Source organism: Thamnophis elegans, chromosome 14, assembly GCF_009769535.1.
Source record: "Thamnophis elegans isolate rThaEle1 chromosome 14, rThaEle1.pri, whole genome shotgun sequence".
Lineage (NCBI taxonomy): Eukaryota > Metazoa > Chordata > Lepidosauria > Squamata > Colubridae > Thamnophis > Thamnophis elegans.
Genome location: NC_045554.1, coordinates 23,904,371 through 23,929,096, shown reverse-complemented (window position 1 = coordinate 23,929,096; position 24,726 = coordinate 23,904,371). Strand labels below are relative to the sequence as shown.

Below are 24,726 nucleotides of genomic sequence, written 5' to 3'. Positions count from 1 at the left end.
GGAGATTTCTTGTGCCATTAGGAATTGTTGCAAAGAAAAGATAAAGAATCTTATGGTGTGATATTGGTGAATTTTTAAAAAAAATAGTCTGTGTTGTCTTTCTGTCCCAAATAGTTAAATATAATTTCATTATGAACATCTGCAGGGTTTATGGGATTCCCATAATATGGGAGATTCATGCTGTCAGCTTCTGCCTTGCTGTTGCTTCAGCTGCCATGAAACGGGAAGGGGGGGGCTGGTCTTTGGGAGGGGATAATTGATGTGCTGGAGGAATGTTCTAGGATGTACCAGATATTGGGATTGCGCATGCGTGAGTGTTCCCGCCTGCATCAACGGCCTCGACATTCCATCTTTGGCCTGTCTTTTTGAAGTTATCTCACACCTGACACTTGAAGGACTTATGATTGGCCTGGAGCTATGATCCTAAGGGGTGGGGAATGGGCTATTCTATATATCAATCGCTTTCGCGCCTTATTAAGTAGACTTTGCTTCGCAACTGCTTGCTTACCATTTATAATTAGTAAAAGTACTTTGAATTTCCAACTCATGGAGTCTCTTAGTTTTCTTTCCTAATTATGGAATGGAGTAACGCTGACAAGAAGCAAAGTCTACTTTAAACCCTTTCCAGGAGATTTACGTCTACCGTGAAGGGAGATATGTCTTCACCGATCAGAGATACGGAAGGGGCCGTTAGCGGCGTGGATTCCAGCGAAGCCGGACCTCCTGAACTTTCGCTTCACGAGCCAGAGGGCCCCGACCTATCACTTCATGAAGATTTATTTCAACTGCAAATTTCCAGCCAGCCGGACCTTCCTCCCCCTCGATGGTCTACTTCGGCCAGGCAAAGAGAAGAAGAGGCGAGCTGGAATGCAGGGATCACTCAAAGGCAACCCCAACAACCAGCGCTGGAGACTGGAGCTGTGAGAAAACCCCAGAGGAGTGAATTACCTGATTATTGGGGTCAAAGGTATTTTGGGGAAAGAAGGGGGGAAGATGAAAGAGACTGGAGAAGCTGGCGTCAACAAACTCCACGCGCACCTTCACCCCCTCCCCCTAGGCCTGCTTCACCCCCTGTGGCTAGAGGCTTTGCTGGACCCGGGGCCCCTCCTCCCCGACGGCACCGAATGGCAAAAATCCCTCCCCTGCCTGTGCGTTTCAATGGTGATTCTGCTACCCTGGCCTCTTTCATTATGCAGGTCTTTAATTCTATGGAGATTTATGGCCGTGATTTTGAAACTGATGGCAGGAGAGTCCGGATGGTTCTCTTATCTTTAGATGCTGAAGCTGCCACGTGGTCCACGGCTTTGCATATGTCTGGTTCTCCCCTCTTGGGAGATTTCAACCGCTTTATGGAGGCTTTCCGCCAACGCTTTGATGACCCTTTGACAGAGAAACGAAGCAAATTGAAATTTATAACCCTTGAGCAAGACGATAGACCTGTTGCCCAATACATCCAGGAATTTCAATGTCTGTCACAATACATGAGAGGCTGGGGGGAGGACGCACTCCTGGACAAATTTGCTTGGGGGTTAGATGAAGACATTTATCAGCAATGTGTCAATCGTAACCTGCCCAGGCGTTTGGTCACTTGGTTTGAACATGCTGCAGACGCTGAGCTCGACCTCACCAGGCTCCGTTATGCCAAAGAAGAAAGAAAGAAGCGAAAGGAGAAAGCTGCGAAGTCTTCTCCCCCTCCTGCCAGGAAATCCCTCTTCAAACGACGGGGGGAAGGGAGGGGGCCCCCTTCAGGCCTCTCCAGACCGTTAACCTGCTTCCGTTGCGGTAAATTGGGGCACACCGCCCCCGAATGTCGTGCTAAATTGCCCATCTCTGCTCAACCCCCTCCCAAACGTGAGGAAAAGTCTGGCAGAGTCTCAGAGAAGAAGAAAAAAGAAACTGCCTTCGCTGTGGACAACAAACCCCCTCCTTTCGCCCAGCCATTAGAGGGAGACGCGGACGCCAACTCCTCTTCTTCTGAAGATTCCGATGATGACACATCGCCTCACTGGGTGAGTTCAAACAAAGGGCCCCTGCTAATCCCCATTGAGTTAAAAGTACCCCCCCAGGGACCACCTGCCACCCTTCTGGCCTTGCTCGACTCCGGCTGTTCCCGATCCATGATCAATCCGGCCATGGTGGAAAAATTGGGCCTCAAATTGCGCACATCCCCTGGCTCCGGAAGTGGAACCCTCACATAAATTGGCGCACAGGCCGCTTACGCGTCCGCTCCAGGGTGCCTCCAGTGGGGGAGGACTCTCCTGAACAACCTGTAACTGACATTCCTGAAGTGGTCGCTAGAGGGCAGGAGAGAATTGCAGGAGAGGAGAAAATTCCGAAAGAGTATTGGGATCTTAAGGAAGTCTTCAGCGAAAAATCTTCAGACAATCTACCCCCCCACAGGCCTACTGACTGCTCCATAGACATTTTACCCGGGGTTAAGCTCCCTAAACCCCAGATCTACTCCATGTCTCCCAGGGAAATGGAGGAAATGCGTTCTTTCATTGACAAAAATTTGAAACGTGGTTTCATTGAACCGGCTCGCCCCAAAGTGGCTGCCCCTGTACTTTTTCGTGAAAAAAAAGATGGCTCTCTTCGTCTATGCTGTAATTTTAAAAATCTTAACGCTGTATCAACTCAGAACCTCTACCCCCTCCCGTTGATGAAAGACTTATTGGCACAGCTGGGGAAGGGCCGCATCTTTACTAAATTGGACCTCCGGGAAGCTTACTATAGGGTCCGCATAAAAGAAGGAGACGAATGGAAGACTGCTTTCAACTGCCCTCTTGGTTGTTTCCAGTTCCGGGTTATGCCTTTTGGCCTACAGGGGGCTCCTGCTGTTTTCATGCAACTTATTAATGAGATCTTGCACGATCACCTGTATAAAGGGGTTATCGTATATTTGGACGATATCCTTATCTATACTCGCACATATGACCAACACGTCGCTCTGGTGTGCACTGTTTTGAAAAAACTACGTGCCGCTGACCTCTATGCCAAATTGTCTAAATGTGAGTTTCACCAAACTAAAATTGACTATCTTGGCTATCGCATCTCACCAGATGGCATTGAGATGGACCCTGAGAAAGTGAGGGCGGTCACTGAATGGGACGCACCCAAAACTCGTAAACAATTGCAAAAATTTTTGGGTTTCGCTAATTTTTACCGTCAATTCATTCCCTCTTTTGCTAAGATTGCTCTTCCTATTACTAATTTGCTCAAGACTAAGGGCGATCCAAAACCTAAACCTAATAGGCCTTTGGACTGGAACATGGAATGTCAGGCGGCATTCGAGAAACTTAAACGCCTTTTTGCCGCTGAACCAGTACTTAAGCATCCTGACCTAGACCGGCCTTTCGTCGTCCAGGCTGATGCCAGTGATGTCGCCGTAGGGGCCATTCTGCTGCAAACCAACGACCAAGGTAACCTGCAACCTTGCGCGTACACCTCCCGAAAGCTCACTGACACGGAGAGACGTTGGGCGGTTTGGGAAAAGGAGGCTTTCGCGGTCCGTTGGGCCCTGGCTACGTGGCGCCATTTCCTAGAGGGCGCGAAACACCCATTTGAGGTGTGGACTGACCACAAGAACCTGGAAGCGTTGCGGACGCCTCGTCGTCTCTCCCCCAAACAAATGCGATGGGCCCAATATTTCAACCGTTTCAATTTCACTCTAAAGTATATCCCGGGAGGGAAGAACTTCATGGCGGATGCTTTGTCCAGATTACCTCAATATAATTGCTCTAAACTGACTATCGTCCAACCACTCCTGGCAGCTCCGGTACTCACACGTCAACAGACCCAGGCACAGAGAGAGGTGCCTCAAGATCTACTTTCTGACCTTAAAAAAGCTCTTGCTCACGACGACTGGTTCCTGAACCATCGTGACGAGTGCACCATGAGGGACGATGTACCGTGGATTGGTGCTAAATTATACATCCCCGCATCCCTCCGCCTCGTGGTCCTTCGCCGCGCTCATGACTCCAGATTGGCGGGTCATTTTGGATTCGTAAAAACTTTACATCTCGTGAAGCGACAATTCTGGTGGCCCTCTTTAAAAAAGGACATTGAACTTTACGTGGCTAGTTGCCCTATTTGCGCTGCCGCCAAGAAACCACCTGGGAAACCGCAAGGACTGCTCCAGTCCGTCGCTCGCCCAGTTGCCCCTTGGAAGGAGATTTCTATGGACTTTATTGTTGAGCTTCCCGAAAGCCAGGGGCATACCGTTATATGGGTGGTCACTGATTTGTTTTCCAAGCAAGTTCATTTCGTGCCTTGTCACAAAATTCCTTCCGCCAAGGCATTGGCTAAACTGTTCATTTCCCACATCTACCGTTTGCATGGAGTGCCCGACCGTATTATCTCAGATCGGGGGATCCAATTTACATCTAAATTTTGGAAGGAATTTCTCAAGCGCATCGGCTCCGCCCAGGGCCTTAGCTCCGCCTACCATCCTCAGACTAATGGCGGCTGTGAACGTACAAATTCTGTTCTTGAGCAATATTTACGTTGCTTCATCAATTATCAACAAGACGATTGGGTGGACTTGTTACCACATGCTGAAGTGGCCTACAACAACTCGGTTCACTCCAGCACAGGGTTCACCCCTTTTCGGGTCGTTTACGGTCAAGATTTTGTTCCTATTCCCGAATTGCCTAGTGACCAACCGCAAGTCCCTTCAATTGCGGACTGGAGTGAACGCCTCAGTCACATTTGGCCGTTGACCCTTTCCACTTTGGACGCTGCTCATAAAGCCCATAAGAAGCAAGCAGATAAAAAACGCACTCAGCCCTATGAATACCGCCCTGGGGATTTGGTATATTTGTCCACAAAATTCCTGCACACTACGCAGAAGTCAAAGAAATTGGGGCCCAAATATGTTGGCCCTTTCCCTATTGTAAAGGTCATCAATCCTGTTTCTGTTCGTTTACAATTGCCAAAACACCTCAACCGCATCCACCCGGTTTTCCACATCAACCTCATCAAACCTGTTCGGGTTTCCCACTTGCGCCCCCCAGATGAACCTCCGCCTACTCCGTTACTAGTGGATGGGGAACGTCATTTTGAAGTTCGTGCCATTCTTGATTCCCGCAAACACCGTAATCGCATCCAATACCTAGTGGCTTGGAAACATTTTCCTCCCTCCCACACTGAATGGGTTGATAAATCCCATGTTCGAGCTCCCCGTTTACTTCGAGACTTTTATGCTGCTTATCCCGACAAGCCTTGACTTTCTTTTTCCCCCTCCCTCTTTTTTTTTTTGTGTTTGTCGTTTGTCTGTTTCGTTTGTTTTTTTTTACAGGCCTAACAGCCTTTTTTCCGGGGGACGGCCGGATGTCAGCTTCTGCCTTGCTGTTGCTTCAGCTGCCATGAAACGGGAAGGGGGGGGGCTGGTCTTTGGGAGGGGATAATTGATGTGCTGGAGGAATGTTCTAGGATGTACCAGATATTGGGATTGCGCATGCGTGAATGTTCCCGCCTGCATCAACGGCCTCGACATTCCATCTTTGGCCTGTCTTTTTGAAGTTATCTCACACCTGACACTTGAAGGACTTATGATTGGCCTGGAGCTATGATCCTAAGGGGTGGGGAATGGGCTATTCTATATATCAATCGCTTTCGCGCCTTATTAAGTAGACTTTGCTTCGCAACTGCTTGCTTACCATTTATAATTAGTAAAAGTACTTTGAATTTCCAACTCATGGAGTCTCTTAGTTTTCTTTCCTAATTATGGAATGGAGTAACGCTGACACATGCCTTTGTAGGTCATATTTGCCCATTTGTGGTTTTCTGTCTCATCTGTGAAATTCACAACCTTTTATTTGTTATGTTCTGAATTTTTCTCTTTTTAGAAAGTGATAAGAAATCTACCTGCAATTTAATCTTGACCAGGCATCCTGACTTTTAAGAAGTCACTGACATGCCAGTTTTAAAATTGTTTTTTTTCTTGATAGTTAAGGTCAAAAATTTAAACTTGCTGTCACAACTTTGAGCAGGGTGTGAGATTGTTGATGTCCATTTTACTGTCTTTCAATAACTGTATAATGTTCCAATCAAGCCTCAAATTAAGATGTTACCAACTAGTATGTGAACTACTGGAAAGATTGTGTGCCTATAGAGTTAAGAGTAAGAGTTTCTTTTCCAATCTGAAAATCTGGTCACCTTAGGCTACCTGGTTCTAACAACTGCTTCCTATTGGGGCCCTAAAGCGCCTGGGCAGGGAGGTGAGGAGTGGCTGAGAGGGGAGGGGCGAGTGGGGGCCGGCGAAGCACCCCTTGACATGAGTGACATTAGGTTGCCCATGCCCACCTAGCCATGCCCACCCAGCCAGTCATTAGGCAGATCATATTAGTGGTCTGTGGGATTTAAAATTATGGATGTGGTGGTCCCTGAGATCCAAAAGGTTGGGGACTCCTGCTGTGGAGAATAAATTGTCACACTCTTCCCTGTGCCAGCCTTTCTATTGTTAGGTGATAGTTACTGTGGCTTCCTTAAGTCTTTTCTTTGTTAGTCTAAACATAGCTAGTTCCCTTAGCTGTTCATTGTACTCCATTATCTTAACCAAGAAGTAGGTCGTGATCTACTTTGTCAAATACTGGAGTCTACGTACGCTAAATCCAAAATGTTTCCTCGATCCACTAATTTAGTCACTTTATTGTAGAAGGCAGTACAGTTTGTTTGGCATGATCTGCTTTTAACAAACCCATGCTGGTAATCGGCTTGTTCATTCTCGGCACTCACAAATCTGTTGCTTGATCATCTTTTCCCAGATAGCCCAATGATATGCCATGTAGGGCTTTATAAGCAACAGTAGGCACCTTGATCCACATCCAGAAGCCTACTAAGAGTCAGAGCAGTGGCATCATATGGGTATGAGAGAGGCCAAAAACTGCCTGAACTGGATCAGTTACAACTTCTGAATGCCCCTTACGGTGTATTTGTAATATAGAGCATGTTAGAGTAATCCAAATAGGAGGCGATTAAGGTAAGAGTTGCTGTGTGTAGTATGAGTTACTGTGAGCAAGGCTCCCTGGTCCTGACATGGTGGGATACAACCTGTGCAAAGTCTCCTTAGCTGCAGCTGCTCTTGGAGTAGGAGCTCTAAGTCCAGAAGGAACCCCAAATTCCCTACCAAGTTCCCTGGGGAAAGGTATCCCTGGGCAGAGTTAATGGTGGAAAAGGAGGCCTCCTTCTCAAAAAAGCCTGTAATCCTCCGTTAGACCCACACAGGCCCCAGACAATAGGGAAGGACCGTTTTGATTGGCCCAGAAGGGAAGTGTGCAACTGAGAGGAAGTCCAGCTTTTGCATTCCCTTCCTTTGTAAGTCAGCTGGTATTGATATGATTTACTTTTTTATAACTTATAACCCTCCTCTGGATAGTGAGCAAGCTCTAAATATTTTAAGTAAAGAAAAAACTCCATAATTTAATAAAGATGCACTATGCTCAAATTACTGGTTTCTAACTGCTCGGGTGATTTGCAGTGACATTGGAGAATTGGAAACAAGTGGTCTTAATACTCTTGGACTTAACTCTTCATTTTTATTACTTCTCCTTTCTTTTTGCTGTTTCTAATGGACTTGAGAGCCAGGAATATGGCATTATGTTTTAGGTGTAAAAGTGGCTTGCATGAGCAAGAGACTGTAGAGAAAGAAAGAAAAATTTTCTAGGCCTTATCCTGTATTTTTTTTTTAATTATAGTTTCTGACACCTATATTGGTAGTCTTTGCTTTACAACATTTCATTTAGTGACCATTCAAAGTTACAACGGCATGGAAAAAAATGACATGACCATTTTTTACACTTGGGGCCATTGGAGCATCCCATGGCCATGTGATCAAAATTTGACAAGCAAAGTCAGTGGGGAAGCCTGAGACGCTTAACAACTGTGGTAGTAACTTAAGTGATTCACTTAACAGCGGTGGCAAGAAAAGTCATAAAATGGGGAAAATTCACAGTGAGAACTGTCTCACTTAGCAGTTAGCTCAATTGTGGTTATAAATCGAGAACTATATATGCATTCAGAGGTGTATGTATACAAGTGTGTCAGATAGACAGATTTTTTTATCCAGCCGGAAGGTCTCCAGTATTAATTTCAATTAAAACTGGTGATTTAACTGAGAAGTGGCAATGCTGGGGGTTTTACAGTATTTCTAAGTACTCTTCAGCAAGACATTTTCTTAAGATCGCTCACATTTAAATATCTGACTTCTCTCAAGGCATTTTGCAAGACAAAAAGTATAAACAGGAAGTGTTGAATATCTGAACTTTAGATTGAACTATAAATGACAAAAGACTTGTGATATCTTGAATATATTTATTGTATTTCAGTTCAGTTTACAAATAAGATACATAAGTGTTTATGTGATAATCTACTATCCAGATTATTGTCAAGACAGGTAGGAGTTAACTTTTTATAATAGAACATATTACTAAACAATAAACTTTTTGCAATTTTCCCTTGCCAGGAAATGACCTAGAGGCCTTACATTTCTGCATCCTATATACTCTACAATCAAGAAAATTGAACCCTGAAAGCACCACTTAGTAATATTAAAAGGAAACTACCTCAGCACCAAGAAGCAAAAGTGGAAAGGCTTGCAATAAAAAGAAAAGAAAACATATGTTATGAATAAAGTGTAGTAGCAAAGACTCTAGAAAAATATATGCTTTTTTCAGTATTAAGATGGGATTTGACTGACGGGCTCTGTCAAATCAAGAAGTTATTTTGTCTGCTGATGTTAAGACTCAGTGATTCTTCAAGAATAGTCATAGTCTGCATTACTCATCACTGTTGAGCAGTGATTTTGCTTTTCCTTTCCTAATACTAACTGAAGAAAAATATAACAATGGTACTAATTTTTAAACATGAGTTTTCTTCAGTTTAAAACAATATTAACACCAGGTGTCAGAAATGCATTGACAAGAAAACTACAGCAAATGGTTTTTGTGTCTTGTACATTGCAACAACATTTTGGGTGCCCACTGTAGGATGCTTAAGGAGGAAATAGTACTTTTAGTTACCACCACTTGCTTTTATGATTATAATTTGTAATTGCAGCAGTGCTGCATTTGAACAACAAATTGTACAAGTCAGCAAAACAGCTGCCATTTTCACTACTGACACCTAGTAACTAGATTTTTTTTTTCAAATGCCTTTTCTGAAAATTATGTAAATGCTCCTCCTGTGCTATTGCTACACATAGATGGATTTCCAAGAGAGCAACTCATGAGAATGAATTAATTCAAAAAACCCTTGGCCAAGTACTTCCTTATGTATTGCTGCAGTGCACAAGAAAGTAAAATGGACTATAAGCGGCGCTTTTTGCTTGGCGGGTCCAAGCAAAAAGGGCAGCAACACCAGCAGTATCAAGTGCCAGAACTGGGCAAGACTCTGGGCGCCTCCTTAGCATCTTCAGCTCCAACCTCTCCTCTGGTTTCCCTGGCTGCTGCTGGCAGCTGCAGTCACGCGACTCCAGTCGCAGACCTCCAGCAGGGAATCTCCAAATACCTAGATGCACTCAATGTATTTTGTCGTGCAAGCACTTTCCTCACAGACCTTTTCAGCAGTGTATTCCGGAACTCGCACTATTCTAAGGCAGCTATGCAACTGAAGGACGTGCAGGAACATGTCATGGAGGCAGCAAGTCGACTCACAGCAGCAATAAAACCAGAAATTGCAAAAATGCTCATGGAACTTAGTGCTGGAGCAGCCAACTTTAAAGATCAGAAGGAGTTCAGCCTACAGGACATTGAGGTAAGTTCCTTCCTTCCTTTAGGCAAGATATGCTAAGAGGTTTTAGGGTTGCAATCAGGTTAGACATATCCAGTAGAAATTAGAGAAACATCTGAGCTACTTGCACCTGGTATTTCCTTTGGAAAAATAGTGGTTGTATTCCTATGAAATGTTTAACAAGTGGACTGATGATGTCATAACACATACCTTCCCAAGTAACTAAAGAACTGCTAATAAATGTATGACAAAACAAACTTTCATGGGGTTGTGGAAAAATGGTAAGTTAGCTTTAGCTTAATACTGACATTATAAGAATGAATGCAATTGTTGTTTTTAATTTCCCTGGAATCTATGGATCCCTTTTCTTTTATATCAATCCCTGTGCATGTAGGAAATAAAATGCAAAAATTCACCAACATACCCATCTATTACTGCAGTGACATTTCAAAAAACAATTGCATTATAGTGTAGAGTTTGGAAGTTTAAACTGAATCCATGTGTTTGAGTATGCTGCTTCTAGACATTACCTCTAAGAAGATGAGATTGATCTAAGATTAAGTTTCGAACCCTTTGAATCTTTTTTGAGGTTTGGTACAGTATTCAGAAATGTGGTGGTGGAATTCCGCGACTCGCAGGTATCCAGGGCCGTTTTCGGGGCCGCGCGGTCGCCGTTCCCCAGGCGGCCTGCCTGCCTGCCGGCAGAGCTCTCTCTCTCAACCCCTCCCATTCCTTGGCACTCCAGGTGGGAGGCTTTAAAAGGTGGTAAAATACTTGTTTTGCAGTGTGGTAGAGTTTGATTGTCTCTTCCAGCAACAATCGGTGTATATCGAATAAGAGCCACCCATACTGATAACACACCTTCTGTTTGTAATAATAATTAGCTCTCTTGAATTGGTAATGCATATGATAAAGCCCAGTCCTGAAAAGATGGGCGATCCTCTGAATTGCTCCTCTGTTTGTGGAGAGAGAGATTGAGCTAATTTTGGATGGTGTCATATTTTTTTTAGCATTTTAGGCTTGCTAAGTAGCTTTTAAAAATGGCTCAGAACACAGAATAACAGAGTTGTATATAGGGACCTGGGAGGTCTTCTATTACCCCTCCCCTGCTTAAGCAGGAGACCCTATGTGATTCCAGACAAATGAGGGTATAATCTGTTCCTAAAGCATCTGTGATGGAGTATCCACAACTTCTGGAGGCAAGCCATACCACTGATAGTTTTCACTGACAGGAATAAAATAGAATGGAGCTGGAGGTCTTCTAGTCCAGCCCCCTGCTCAAGCAGAGAACCTAGGCAATCACAAGACAAGTGACTGTCCAGTCTCTTTTTAAAAACTTTCAGTGATGGAGCACCCACGATTTCTGGTGGCCAGCTGTTCCACTGGTTAATTGTCCTCACTGTTAGAAAGTGTCTCCTTAATTCCAAGTTGCTTCTCTCTTTGATTAGTTTCCAACTGTTATTTCTTGTCCTGTCCTCTGGTGCTTTGGAGAATAATTTGACCCCCTCTTTGGGGCAGCCCCTCAAATACTTGAATACTGCTATCATGTCGCCCCTAATTCTTCTTTTCTTTAGACTAGCCAGACCCAAAATCTGCAGTCATTCTTCATATAGTTTTGATCATCTTGGCTGCTCTTCTCTGAATGTTCTTTTTGGAGTATGGTGACCAAAATTGGTTGCAGTATTTCAGGAAATTTCTCCTTGGTTCTAAAATGGATATCCCTCCTTAATAAGTTTCCATTTATTACTTCTTGTCCTACCTACAGATACTTTGGAGAATAATTACCACCTCCTGTCTGTGATAGCCGTTCAGATATTAGAGGACTGCTATCATGTCATACTTAGTTCTTCTCTACGTCAGACCAGACATTCCCAGTTATGGCAAACATTCATATGCTTTAGCTTCAAGTCCCCTAGTCATCTTGGTTGCTCTTCTGTAGGAGATGATCAGGCTGAGCCCGAGGAAGGGTCAAATGTGTCATAAGTCACTAGACCCTGCGCCCCCACAAGAGATCTTAGTCCAGCCCACCATGAATGCCACCTTAATTCCTACTCATTTGACCTTGACTGTTAATAGCTGACGTTTTTGTAGAGAGCTTAAGCTTGCAATAAATCTTTATACTCATTTGAACTGCCAGAATCTCCTGCTTGTCATTTGGAGTTCCTTGGTAAAACCATGGTGCTTTACAAAATGTGTGGCTGTGTTGAGAGTCTGTGGGGGTGCGGTCTGGTCCAAGGCTGCTGTGGCATCCTCATTCTAAGCTGCAGCAAGAGCCTTAGCTGAACTCTGCAAAAGCTTTGGAGGGAATCCCAGCTTCCTCTGAAACCGCATAGGGTCCAACAGTCCTGACCGCATAGGGTCATTCTCCTAGGCGCTGCTTGGAGTGTCCAAGCACGCGTTAACTTCAGCTTGCTGCCCAAGGAACTGAGTTTAAATTTGATTGTAGCTCCACCTCTTGGTTGCCTCAGAAGCTCAGTTTTAAAAAACTCAGTCGCCCTACAGGACGTCTACTCTGGGGCTCCAGTCCTTGTGCAGCAAGCGGGACCCCAAATTATAGCTTTATTCTAGATATTGTAGCTCCCTTGTTTTTAAGAAGTTTGGATTAGTTTAGTTAGGTTGCAGATAGGAAATTCTTTGCAGTTTGCCTTTCTGTTAGCTCCGTCTGCCTTTGTATCGCGCACACAGGCTCCCTGGAGCGCTGGCAGCCCGGGCATTGCCTTGGGCAGCTCGTAGAGTCGGGATCTCTCCAGGGCACCATTTGCTGTGAGTACTAGGGGGGCAGCCAGGTAGCCAGAGCCCCCGACAGGAGCGTTAGGCTCTGTGCGACCCGACAATGCTCCAGGCGCGCGGCGCGAGTGGCCACCATTTTAAAAGCCTCATTTTGGCACGCTTTCGCCTCCAGCCTTTGCCACGCAGCCTGTCAAACACAGCGGATCGCTGCGGAGGGCCGCCGTAAGCCCGGAGCCTCGCATTGGGTGGCCAAGCAGGCTCTTGCCCTCCTTTCTACCAAAGCGGCTGCGGGGAACCTGGGCTTGATCAGCCTGCCTACCTGCCATCAGCGCGGATCCGCCGGCGCGAGGCTGTCCCTTCCAGCCAGCTCCAGCCTCCCTCTCCTCTCTTCAGCCGGCTAGGCCTCAGAGCCTTTCGGAGGCCCAACACGTGGATCAGGCTCTGACCTACCTCAGGCCTGGTCTACTGTCGCTACCAGAATGGAGAAGCAGCTCAGCTCTCACAGCGTGGATGAGAGGCAAGGGGAAAAGACCTGGCCCACTCCCAGCAAACGTAGCAGGCCCAATCCATCGGGCAAGGGAGTTGGGGGAGGGTATTTCCCCACGGGAGAATCAGCCAAAGGCAGGGATGGCCTCCAAGGCTGAAGAAAAGATGGTGCTGCGCTGCAAGAAGGCCATGGAAAAACAATTTCAGAAGGCCCAGGCCGCACAGCGCAAGAATCCTGTGGAGTCCTTCCCAAATGAGATCGGAGGTGGGTCCCCCAGAGGTGAATCCCAGCGAGGGGAATCTCCCTTGGGCCCAGGCAGTGAGGACTTTGGGTTTTCCCCCAACCTCATAGGGCATCCTTGGGATCACCTACCCATTCCATGGCTTTAGATTCTCTGGCAGACTTGGATTCGGGGGCTGAGGAGGAATCCTTAGCTCCCTCAGAATTGGAGTCCCCTCCCCCTCAGGGGCAGGAGTCCATTTTGTCTAGGGCCATGGAGGAGGTTGTGGCTCATGCCATATTTAAACGCATTTCCGATGGCATGGTGCAGTTAGCGGCCAAGTTGCCCTCTGTGGCGCCCAAGCCAGCTGCCAGCCAGGCCAAGGCCCCTAAGGCTTCAGAAGCTAGGACACCATCCCCCACCCCAATGGGGCTTAGTGAGGTATCGGACCTGGAGGAGGCTGAGATAGAGGTTCTGATTCTATCTGATGATGAAAACCCCGCCCCTGAGCAGGCCACCGGCTCAGAGCTGTTTAATCCCACCATGTTTAGGGCCCTTCTTACCAAGGCCCGGGCAGCAGGGCCCCAAATGGGTCTTCCGGCCCCTGAGGCCAAACCTCCATCTGACCCTGTCACGGGCGTAAGCATAGGTCCCCAGGATCCCGGTGCAGGCCTATTTAAGGAGGTGCCTCCACCCTTGGACCTAGTTCTAGCTCCTCAATTATTTATAGACATTATCCAACGGCAATGGGCCCAGCCGGGGACAATGGCCAATCCAAGTGGGACGGACAGAAAACTGTTCACTATGGAGGCCCCACTGGAGGAGCTCCTAAAAGCTCCCCCAAGTGGACGACCCTATCATGTCCCTTATTTCCCCCTCTTCCCTTCCCGCGGAATTGCTGGAGGGGCTTAAGGCGGAGGACAAGAGGGCGGAATCCGCGGCCCTTAAGACTCACCAGGCTACCGCCTGGGCCATGCACGCTTCCGCCAGCTCCTCTTATTTTGGCATTGCAGCCCTCTTCTGGCTTCGCAAATTGCGGGCTGGGCTTCCGGCAGAGAACTCCAGAACTAGGCAGGACATCACTAAAATTATTGCCACCGTGGAGTACTTAGTTGACGCATCCCTTGCGGCCACGAAATTTTCCTCCAGGGCTCTGGCCTCGAATGTCACCTCGAGGCGCCTGCTGTGGCTCCGCCACTGGCAGGCTGACAAGGCGAAATGGAAGATGGCTTCCGCTCCCTTCAAGGGGGGTAAGCTTTTTGAGGGGGCCTTGGATCCATTCCTAACTGAGACCAAGGACAAGTGCAAGGTGCTCCCTCCCCGGTCACTAATAAATAGGAACGGAAGGGCCAGCCCTTCCGCAAAAATTCATTTCAGAATAACGAGCCCTCCACTTCCTCAGGTGGTCCCAGTCACGCCTACGGTCCCCCTCAGGATCGCTCCCAGGATAGGTCCTCGTTTAGGGACAGGGGAAAGCAGCAGGGGTTCCGCAAGTCTTTCCGAGGGGGCTAGTCTAACAAGCCCTTTAGGAAATCCAAGTGACCGTCACAGGGCTCCTCCCATTGGCGGCCGGCTCCAGCTCTATGCCGCCCAGTGGGTGGAAACCACGATGGACATTTGGGTCAGGAACACGGTCCGCCACGGGCTGACCCTGGAGTTCCTGTCATTTCCCCCGAGAACCTTCCTCCGTTGCCCCGTCCCCAGGTCCGCCCACAAGCTCCAACTCATGAGGGCGGAGATAGAACACCTCCTGGAGATAGCGGCCATAAAGGAGGTCCCCAGGGGTCAAGAAGGCAGGGGGTTCTATTCCATCCTCTTCCTGGTCCCCAAGTCATCGGGCGGTAGGGGGTGGGTGAGGGCGATCCTGGACCTCAGGAAGCTGAACAAACATCTGGTGTACAAGCGCTTCAAGATGCAGTCCCTCCAAACCATCCTGGGCTGCATCAGACCGGGCAATCTGTTGACTTCGATCGACCTGAAAGAAGCATACCTGCATGTTCCGATCCACCCGGCGCATTGCAAGTTCTTGAGGTTCCAGTTCGCCAATCACCATTACCAGTACAAGGCCTTCCCCTTCGGACTTTCGTCGGCCCCATGGACTTTCACCAAGCTGCTGGCTGCCGTGGCTGCACGGCTCCGGTCTCTTCCTGTGAGATTGGAATGCTACCTGGATGACATCCTTATCCACTCGTCGTCCAGGGGGCAAGCCCACGCAGACCTTCACCACCATGAAGGTCCTGCAGCTTCACGGGTTCTCAGTCAACCTGGCAAGAGCCACCTGGACCCGACCTGCAGGATCCAGCACCTCGGGACGATCATCGACTCTGAGACCTGCCAAGTCTTCCTTACCCAGGACAGAGTTGACAGCATCTTGACCCTGGTGAGGGGCATCCGCTCGACTGGGTCTGCATCGGTCCTCTCTCTCTCTCAGCTGATGGGGAAACTGGTGTCATGCATCTTGGTGGTCCCGTGGGCGCGGTTGTACACGCGGGAACTGCAGTTGTTCCTCCTCCCTCTCCAAAGGAGGAAGGCCAGCAACTCCAAATGCGTGATACGGGTCCCCCCGAAGATCCTCCGATCCCTCCGGTGGTGGCTGTCGGATGCCCTCCTCAAGGGCAGTCACTTCAGGGAACCGGAGCGACTGATTATCACCACAGCCTCTTCAGCTGGGATGCTCATCTAGGGACCTCGGTGGTCCAGAGCAGGTGGTCGCCCTGGGTCGCTGGGCGGAGAGACATCTGGCATCAATTCGAGCAGACCACATCTCCGGCGTGGACAACGTGACGGCGGACTGGCTCAGCAGGACCACCATCCAGAACTTGGAATGGCGGCTACACCCGAGACTGTTCTGTCAGCTGTCCCAGAGGTTCAGCCACCCGGTGGTCGACCTGTTCGCCTCGCCAGCCAACACGCACCTCCCCCAGTTCTTCACCCGGTTCCACTGCCCTGGGGTGGAGGGCACAGATGCTTTAAGGTCCCGCTGGCCTCCGGCTCGACTGTACACCTTCCCTCCTCTTCCTCTAATTCCACATGTCATCCAGAAGATACTGGAGGAGGGGGCGGAGGTGCTTCTGGTAGCTCCTCACTGGCCGAGGACTTGGTTCGCCGACCTGGTAAGTCTGTCAGTGTCCCGGCCGTGGCGCATACCTCAGGAGCAAATCTCCCTCAGCCAGGGGGCCGTCCAACATCCAGAGCCCCAGTGGCTGCAGCTGGCCATCTGGCACTTAAGGGGGACCTCCTGAGGCTTCATCGCTTTTCCGACAGTCATCCAGACGATTTAAGCCTCTAGACGACCTTCCACCGTCAGAATCTACAAGGCAACTTGGTCGGCCTTCTTCCGTTGGTGCCTCAACCGTCACCTTGTGGCATCCTCCGCGACCATCCCGCAGGTCCTCGAATTTCTGCAGGACGGTTTGGACAAAAGGCTGGCGCCGAACACTCTCCGCAGACAGGTGGCTGCCTTAAGCACCATTCTGTCTTCTGACACTCAGCTACCGCTTTCCACGCATCCCCAGGTTAAGGGCTTCCTAAAAGGGGCATCCAACCTCTGTCCGCCTCCCATCCAAGGTATCCTACCTGGGACTTGACTGTCGTACTGCAGGCGCTTGCCGCGCCTCCATTTGAACCATTACGAACGGTAGTCCTACGCCACCTGACACTTAAGACTGCCTTCCTGGTCGCCATCACCTCAGCCCACAGGATATCGGAGTTGGCCACCTTGTCAGTTAGAGGCGACCTCTGCATCTTCCACTCCGATAGTCATCTTACGGTTGGATCCTACCTTCGTCCCGAAGATTAACACCGTCTTCCACAGGACGCAGGAGGTGATACTTCCGGACTTTTGTCCTCGCCCAGGCACCAGAGAGAGGTAACATGCAATGTGGCGGGCGGTGCGCATCTACATCAAGTGGTCCACTCCTTTCCGTAAGTCGGAAACCTTATTTGTTTCTTTCCAACCGGCTTCCATGGGGAAGAAAGTCACGTCCTCCACCATCGGACGCTGGCTCAGGGCAACCATCAAGATGGCTTACGAGACTCAGGCCAGACCGGTTCCTCCGCGTATCACAGCACATTCTACGAGGAGCGCAGCGACTTCGGCCGCCTGGGATACTCAAGCACCAATTGAAGAAATCTGCCATGCTGCAACGTGGTCTGATCCGTCTCCATTCATCCGTAACTACAGACTTGACACTTTCGCCTCTGCTGAGGCATCATTTGGGAGAAGAGTTTTACAGAGAGTTGTGGCAAGCACCACGGCCCCGGACATTTCTTCTTCCCTCCTGACTTCGACATAGCTTTGGCATGTCCCGTGCTTGGACACTCCAAGCAGCGCCTACGAGAAAGACCATTGGCTTACCTGAATGGTCGTTCTCTAGGCGCTGTGGAGTGTCCAAACCCACCTTAAGGTGGGGCCGCGTGGTGTATTATTAGCACCTTCATGTCTTGGACTTGGACTCTAACTTGTTCGGTCATGGACTATTGTTCTCCTTCATTTTTTGAAACTGAGCCTCTGAGGCAACCAAGAGGCGGAGCTACAATCAAATTTAAACTCAGTTTCTTGGGCAGCAAGCTGAAGTTAACCCGTGCTTGGACACTCCGCAGAGCCTAGAGAACGACCATTCAGGTAAGCCAATGGTCTATCCTAATCAGTCTTGGAGTGGGCTGATCAAATAGGGACACCTCTCTTTAATTAGGAGCAGTCATGACAGTGAACTCATACCAACATTCCTAAACTCCAGATCACAAAACCACAGCCCCAAGACAAAAACAGGCACAATGTGTGACCTCTCCCCCCTCCCCATGTGAGTCAGGCCCTGACTGTCCATGATCCTCAGTGAAGTGACCTTCTGTCCATTTTTCTTGGAAAAAGACTGCACATTCCATTTTAGTCAAGTATCAAGAGCCTGACAACACATCCCTTTATCTTATACCTTTGATTTGTTTTCACATCCAAATGAAGATCTTTCTCTTATTCTAATCATCTTATTGGTTATAGCCTTTTTTTCTCCAGCTTCTCAATAGGTTCCCAGACCACAGCCTACTTTTTAGTAAAATAGAAAAATGTGGGATAGACAGCCTCACCACCAGATCAGGGGTGAAATTCAACCAGTTCAGACTGTTCTGGGCGAACTGGTAGGAACGATTTGAAGTGGTTCACCGAAAAACCACCCCTAGTTGGCCCTGCCGATCAGCCGATTGCTCCTTCTGGCCGCTACCCGCACACCCACCCACCCCTGCCCTATATATGTTGCCTTTGCCCACAGGCCCAGCTAATCGCCTCGCCCACTCAGCTTACCAAAGGTAAGCAATGCATACCACCTGCTCACCCTTCACCTTGGCTCAGGAGCCAGGGTTCAGGGACATGCCATTCCTCCAGGCCCCGGAGCTGCCCACATCTCGCCCCCCTTGTTGTGAGATGCTTGCAGCTGCCACCTCTTTTTTTCGGTGCAGCTGGACACTTTTTACACCAAAAAAGAGACGGTGGTTGTGCAGGCGTCTTGCAGCGAAAATTACCAGAGCTGCTCTGCTTCTTGAACGCGCTGCCACCACCGCCCTGTTCCATGTGCCGGCCATGCATGCACACACCGTTGCCTGCTGCCACTGTGGGGAGAGACTTGCCCGGACAATTCCAAGCGAAATGGCACAGCAGGCAACAGTGTGTGCATGTGGGAGGCCTTTGACAGATTAGGCCAGGCCTGGGCCGAAAATAGGTAGAATAGAAATTCAAACTTTTTTCCTACCAGGTTCTGTGGGGGTGACGTTGTGGTAGTTGGTCGTGTGACTGAATAGGCGTGGACATGATAGGCGTGGAATTGGCAATGCCCACTCAGCCACAACACCCCTCCACCAAGCCATGCCAATGGAACCAGTAAGGAAAAATTTTGAATTTCACCACTGCACCAGATTGATTCATAACTAGCTGACCAACTGCACTCAACATGTAGTTCTTAATAGATTGTATGTAGTATACGATCCCCAAGCTTAATATGTATCATCTGCAAATTTGAAAATCATATTTTTGACTGTGCTGTTCAAAATATTTATGATTTATAAATAACACAGAGCTTCTGCCTGACAGTCCCCACTAAGTTAAAACAGGCATACTAATCAATGATTTGTTTAATACAGTTGTTCAACTTTTTCCAGTCTTATGGTAGTGAGGTTCACAGCACACAGTTTGCCCTCTTCTCACTCTCACTTACTTGCTCACTAATAAATAGATCTTTTATTAGCAAGTACAAATACAGCCAAAATGTATGGTACAATTTTATATTCAACTTACTCTACCAAATTACTTACAAGAATTGAGTTAGTGATTAGTTGTTTGGGCCCTGAGTTTGATCTTGATACTATCTTATTCTAACCTGGTCAGAATCATTCTTTTTTTCTTGCATAAATGCTTGCTAAACAGCAAGATTATGCCACTCCAGCTTAGTGATGTCTCTCTTTATGTTGTCAATAAGCTTTCTTCACATCTTCTTAAGCTACGTGTTGCTTCATGTCCTATGTGTTTTTGTAAGAGATACCCCTGGTAAAAAAAATTCATGTTCTAAATTTGCAAAACTCTCCTGTGCAACTGGTACGGTTAGTTAAATTTTCTGCATTCTTGTTCTCTATATCCATCCCAACAGTTTGCCTCAGGCATTTCTGTTTTAAGTAAAAGTGACAGGTGCCACTTTATTTTTATTGCATAGTGGCTATTGCTGATACCACATGTGTTACCTTGCCATCTAAGCGTTGGGGAGTACATAGTCAGAAGTGTATTTTTCTTTTAGCATAATACTCACAAAACATATACTCACAAAATTTATAACGGGGTATGTAAGTATATATGAATGAAGTTACATTGAAATATATCTCCTTTTATTATAGATAGGTGTGATTGTTCTTCTGTGTCTTCCTGTCTGAGTTTATGTGTAAGATGATTAAAGTATTATTTCCAGTCCTCAGAGCTGTTAAGCTTCTATGGTGTTTATAGTGAGGATAGCAAGCAGCATGTATTTTATTTTATACTTAAAGTAACTTCGAAGTTTAGGTTAAAATACTCTGCTGGTAAAATCTGCCCAACAGTTTACATACAGAGGCTATGCCCGTTTTGGGAAGTTTTTAAGGAAAAGCGGGAGAGCATTTCTTGAGGATGATTTAGCAGGCTTTCTGGCACAATTTAACAAAATAACAGATGACAGGTGATTCTTGACTTACAACAGTAATGGAGCCTGCCTATTATTTTTGGAAGTCAAGTTATATGTTAAATGAAATGCATAATGAATGGCCTCCCCATCCCTGCTTTCCCCAATGCATTGGTTAAATGAATGAATGGATCGTTAGGTAGAGCATTGAGTGACTTGGGTTGGGGAGGCCTAGTGCAGGTGGAGGTGCACCTCACCTTCTGAGATATCTCATGCTCTGCTTCTTGCCCCTTGGTTCCCCAAATCCCTATGGGCCTCCTCTATACCCCACCCTGTCACACACACACTTACCTTTTGAACCCAGGAAGTTAGCATAGGGGAAGGCTGCTCTGTTGCAGAGCTACATGGCACAATCCAGGAGAACAAACACTGCTGCTTTTGCTCCCCTTGCAAAAGGCGAAGAATGGGGCATTGGGGAGGAAAGGATTGCGGAGGGAGCAAAAGCAGCAGCATTTCTTCTCTTGGATTGTGTGTAAAGTTAGCTGTCAACTCTGAAGTTGGCCTGACTGAGGCCATCTTTGAGGCTTCAGTGTTGCCACAATGGAGATGAGGGTTATGGAGGGGGAAATAGAAATAGCTGGGGGTTTGTAGCCAGAACAAAATGCTTTCTCCTGGGAGCCAAGGACATTCCAACAGGTGGCTAAAGAGAGGAGGAGTGATGTTACCAAGCAACGGGACAGCATCCTGATTAGACCATGTGTCTTTTTGTTTGGGAAAAGGGGAAAACTTTTACTTTTAATTGGGTGAAAACTGTGGAAACATTTAGAGCTGGTTTTCACCAGCCTGTGCCAATATGATAGATCCAATAAACCTTTTCTTTGAGGAATCTACCTACCTCGGAGTTCTGTTTGTTATGGGTATATTACTTGGAACTTTGACACTAGTGTGGCTGGCACTGGGGAGGACAGGATTGTGAGGGCAGCAAAAGCAGAAGGATTTCTTCTCGATTGTGTCACATGGCCCAGCAATGGCTCAGCAAGGGAGCCGCCTTGCCTACTCTGACTTTCGAAGTTCTGGATATCTTCAAAAACTAAGTAAGCGAATGGTGATTGGGGGTGGAGAGGAGTGGCAAAGGAGGCCCAGTGCCTTTGGGGACCTGGCAAGCCAGGATGTGGGGGGAGGGGAAGATATAAGTGGGTGAGTGTGCTGCAGCATCTCTGTGGTTGGTCATAATGACTGCGAGATTGCTGCAGTGGGTTGTAACTTTGAAACGGGTTCATAAGTAGCTTTTGGGGAGGGTGTTATAGCTTCAGACATTCGTTAAATAGCCTGTTGTACCTTGAGGACTATCTGTCACAGTCACTTTGAATGCAGTAAGGATTGTCTGACATGATCTGTTTTTAACAAACCCATGTTGTCTTCTAGTAATGTTTGCTTCTAGGTGTTTGCAGATCTGTTACTTGATTGTCTTTTCCAGGATCTTCTCAGGTCTTGATGTCAGGCTGATCAGTTTGTAATTTCCTGGATCCGTTTTTCTTTTTCCTGTTTTGAAAACTGGAACTCAGCCAGCTCTTTTCCAGTCCTCTGGATCAGACTTTCCCAGCCAGCCTCTTTGAGAGTGAAATAGCTGCTTACTGAAGGGATTCCATCCCATGTGGCATGAAATCAATCTGGTAGGAAGCCCTTTTGCTCTTAAAGAGGCTGGCTGAAAAAGTCCATCTTGAAATCCAAGCAATATGTGGTGTGGAGCGTTTGCAGCATGGGGTGTTTGCAGCTGCCCCCCAGAAACAAGAGGACTCCTGGCTCCAACCCCCCCCCCCCCCCGCTGCAAATGCTCCATGCCAAAAACCTGTTTGATTTTGGAACTCGGCTTTTCCAGCCAACGCAGGAACCAGAGGGAGTCATCTTGGCATTAGCAATGTCTTGCAAACTTCTCTGCTGGCTTCTTCATTGACTTTCCAAGGAAGGGAAATTGCAAGAGTGGGGGGGTCACACAGTGGTAGGTTCCTGCTGGTTCGAACCGGTTTCCCCAACCGGTAGTGGTTTGGCGGCCTGAGTTGCTGGAACCGGCAGCAACCCAGGCCTGCTACGCCCCCGAACTGGTTCTCCGGGCGGCACTGTAGGCACCGCCATCTTGTTTTTCGCTTCTGCGCATGTGCAGAAATTTTATGGCACTGTGCACATGTGCACATCAGGCGCACGCACGCAGTGCGCCCACGAGCGAACCAGCAGTACTGCCTGCTCGAACCCACCCTTGAGATCACATGATTGCAGGGCATAAGTGTAAAAGATTTGCCAAGTACCTGTATTGCAATTGTGTGATTGCAACAACATTGCAATGGCCGTAACTTTGGGGGCATGTTGTAAGTTTCCGTTCAGCACCATCATAGTTTCAAATGGTTGTTAAGCGAGGATTGTCAGTAGTTGGTGATTCTGTAGAGAATATTGGTACATGAACAGAGAATAGTTTGATATTACCTTGAAAGGATCCTAAAAGCCTTCAGGCCTCCTATAGCATATAACAGTGATGGAGAACCTTTTTGGCACCGAGTGCCAAAAAGATCGCGTGGAACCGGTGCACGGGCACGCACTCTCATTGGGGCCATGCTCTAGAAAAGCTGAATTTCTGGGTTCTAGCGCACTTGCGCACCCAATAATCAGGTGGCCGGCATGCATGCGCACACCAGTTTTCAGCACTGCCACGCACAAGAACGACAGCTGATCGTCATATGCACATGCACACCAGAAACCCGGAAAACAAACAGGCAAGTCTGTGCATGCCGGGAGATATGGTTTCACATGCCATTTTGGGCACGCTTGCCATAGGTTCGCCATCACGGGCATATAGTGTTATGGGAATTAGTTATTTTATTTTATGTATTTATTTCATTTATTTTCTCCTTTTCATTCAAGAAGACCAAGGTGATGTATGTGCTTATGATTGTATCCCTCACATTGCATCAAAATGAAAGTTGAACTTTTCCTAAGCCCTTTTGGGGGACTATTGCTAAAACATACTGGCGTGCTAGTCAGAAGAATTAAAACCATTTCCAAAAATCATTTTGTTCCTTTAAGCTACTGCAGTTCCTGGAGAGAAGTATGAGGTGCAAATCAAGTGAAACTTTTGATGCAGGCTTTGGAAATGTTTTGTCTGGAACTTGTAACAGTGCCTCCTATCTGCAAGCAGAGGACAAGTTAGGGTTATTCATATACCAACCTGCATTGACCCTTTAACGTCTGCTCGGAATCTTATTCAGAATTGCATCCTTAATATACACGTGCTTCCTGCCTGTCATCTCTTGCAAGCTCCCTAGAAGCTATTCTTAAGCAAAACTGCAAGAGATAGCCAAGCTTCCTTGTCCGTGATGAATGTATTTAAGAATTTTCATGTAATAAAAGTCTATTCAAAAGAAAAAAAGAAGTGCCAGAAAAGAAAATGAAAGTTAGGAAATAAATAAATTACTTCCAACCATTTTTGAACAGATAATTACAATCTTATTGTTCCCCCGCCCTCTTAAATGTTTTTCACATCCCCATCCCTCCTCATTTAGTCTGAATCTGTCTCGGTCTTCAAATCCAACAATTCATTTTTTTATTCAACAAAAAATCATATAAGATTTCCATCTTTCAAAAAAGTTTTTGTTCTTTGTTCTCTCACTAAACAGAGAACATTAACATCTGTATGAAAAGTTTCGTCATTCCTGCAAATTCTGACATTTTCACAATCCCCTCCTCCACTGTGGGAATTCCATTATTCTTCCGTTGTTGTGCATACAATAAATTTGCTGCAATTATGGTATATATCAATCTGCCATGAGTTTTTCCTAATGTATTGTCCATACGTTCCAATAAAAGAAGTTCTGGTTTTTTAGCACTATTCACCTTTTAAGATCCTTCGCATTATTATATGAATTTGTATCCAAAACTTCGTAGCGTTCTCACATGTCCACATGAATCCTGATGGGCCTGTGCTCCATCCACATTCAGATGCTTAGCAACTGCCATATGCCCACTCCTCTAAGGTCACACATACTGGGTGGTAATTGAGAAAAATGTCATCCCTTCCACTATTACAATCTCTGGGTAAACCTAAGACACTTTTATTCAAGTGATGATGGTTTGTGCACATAGACAATCTTTTAACATAAAACACTCAAATTTTCTTGCATCTCAATCTGCAACATTTTAAAGGAAAACCCGTATTTTAAATGGATATAGAATTGTAGGTTCTGAAATTTTGTAAATTAAGTCGGCTGTGTTGACAGCCTGCTCTGTAATCATAACTTGTTTTTATTTATCATAGTAGGCCAAACTATGGGGCTGCAAACTTCTTTGTATTATCATGTGCCCTTTAGTCTGATATTTTCAAAGTAAATATGAAAGTAAATACGTATATTAAATACATTACTTTAAGTAAAATAAATTGGATTCAA

The 24,726-nt window shown here is 47.0% G+C and overlaps 1 protein-coding gene across 2 annotated transcripts in view; it reads left to right on the top strand.

Moving 5' to 3' along the window:
- Nucleotides 1–24,726, top strand: part of KIAA0355 (KIAA0355 ortholog) — a 75,667-nt gene that overhangs the window by 27,626 nt on the left and 23,315 nt on the right. The window contains exon 2 of one of the 2 annotated variants that reach the window (XM_032230551.1): nucleotides 8,462–9,750. The exons of the other annotated variant lie outside the window; for it this stretch is intronic. Within the exon in view, the coding sequence (XP_032086442.1) occupies nucleotides 9,268–9,750 (483 nt within the window). The 5' untranslated portion in view covers nucleotides 8,462–9,267. The remainder of the gene's footprint in view (nucleotides 1–8,461; nucleotides 9,751–24,726) is intronic. 2 annotated transcript variants of the gene reach the window in all.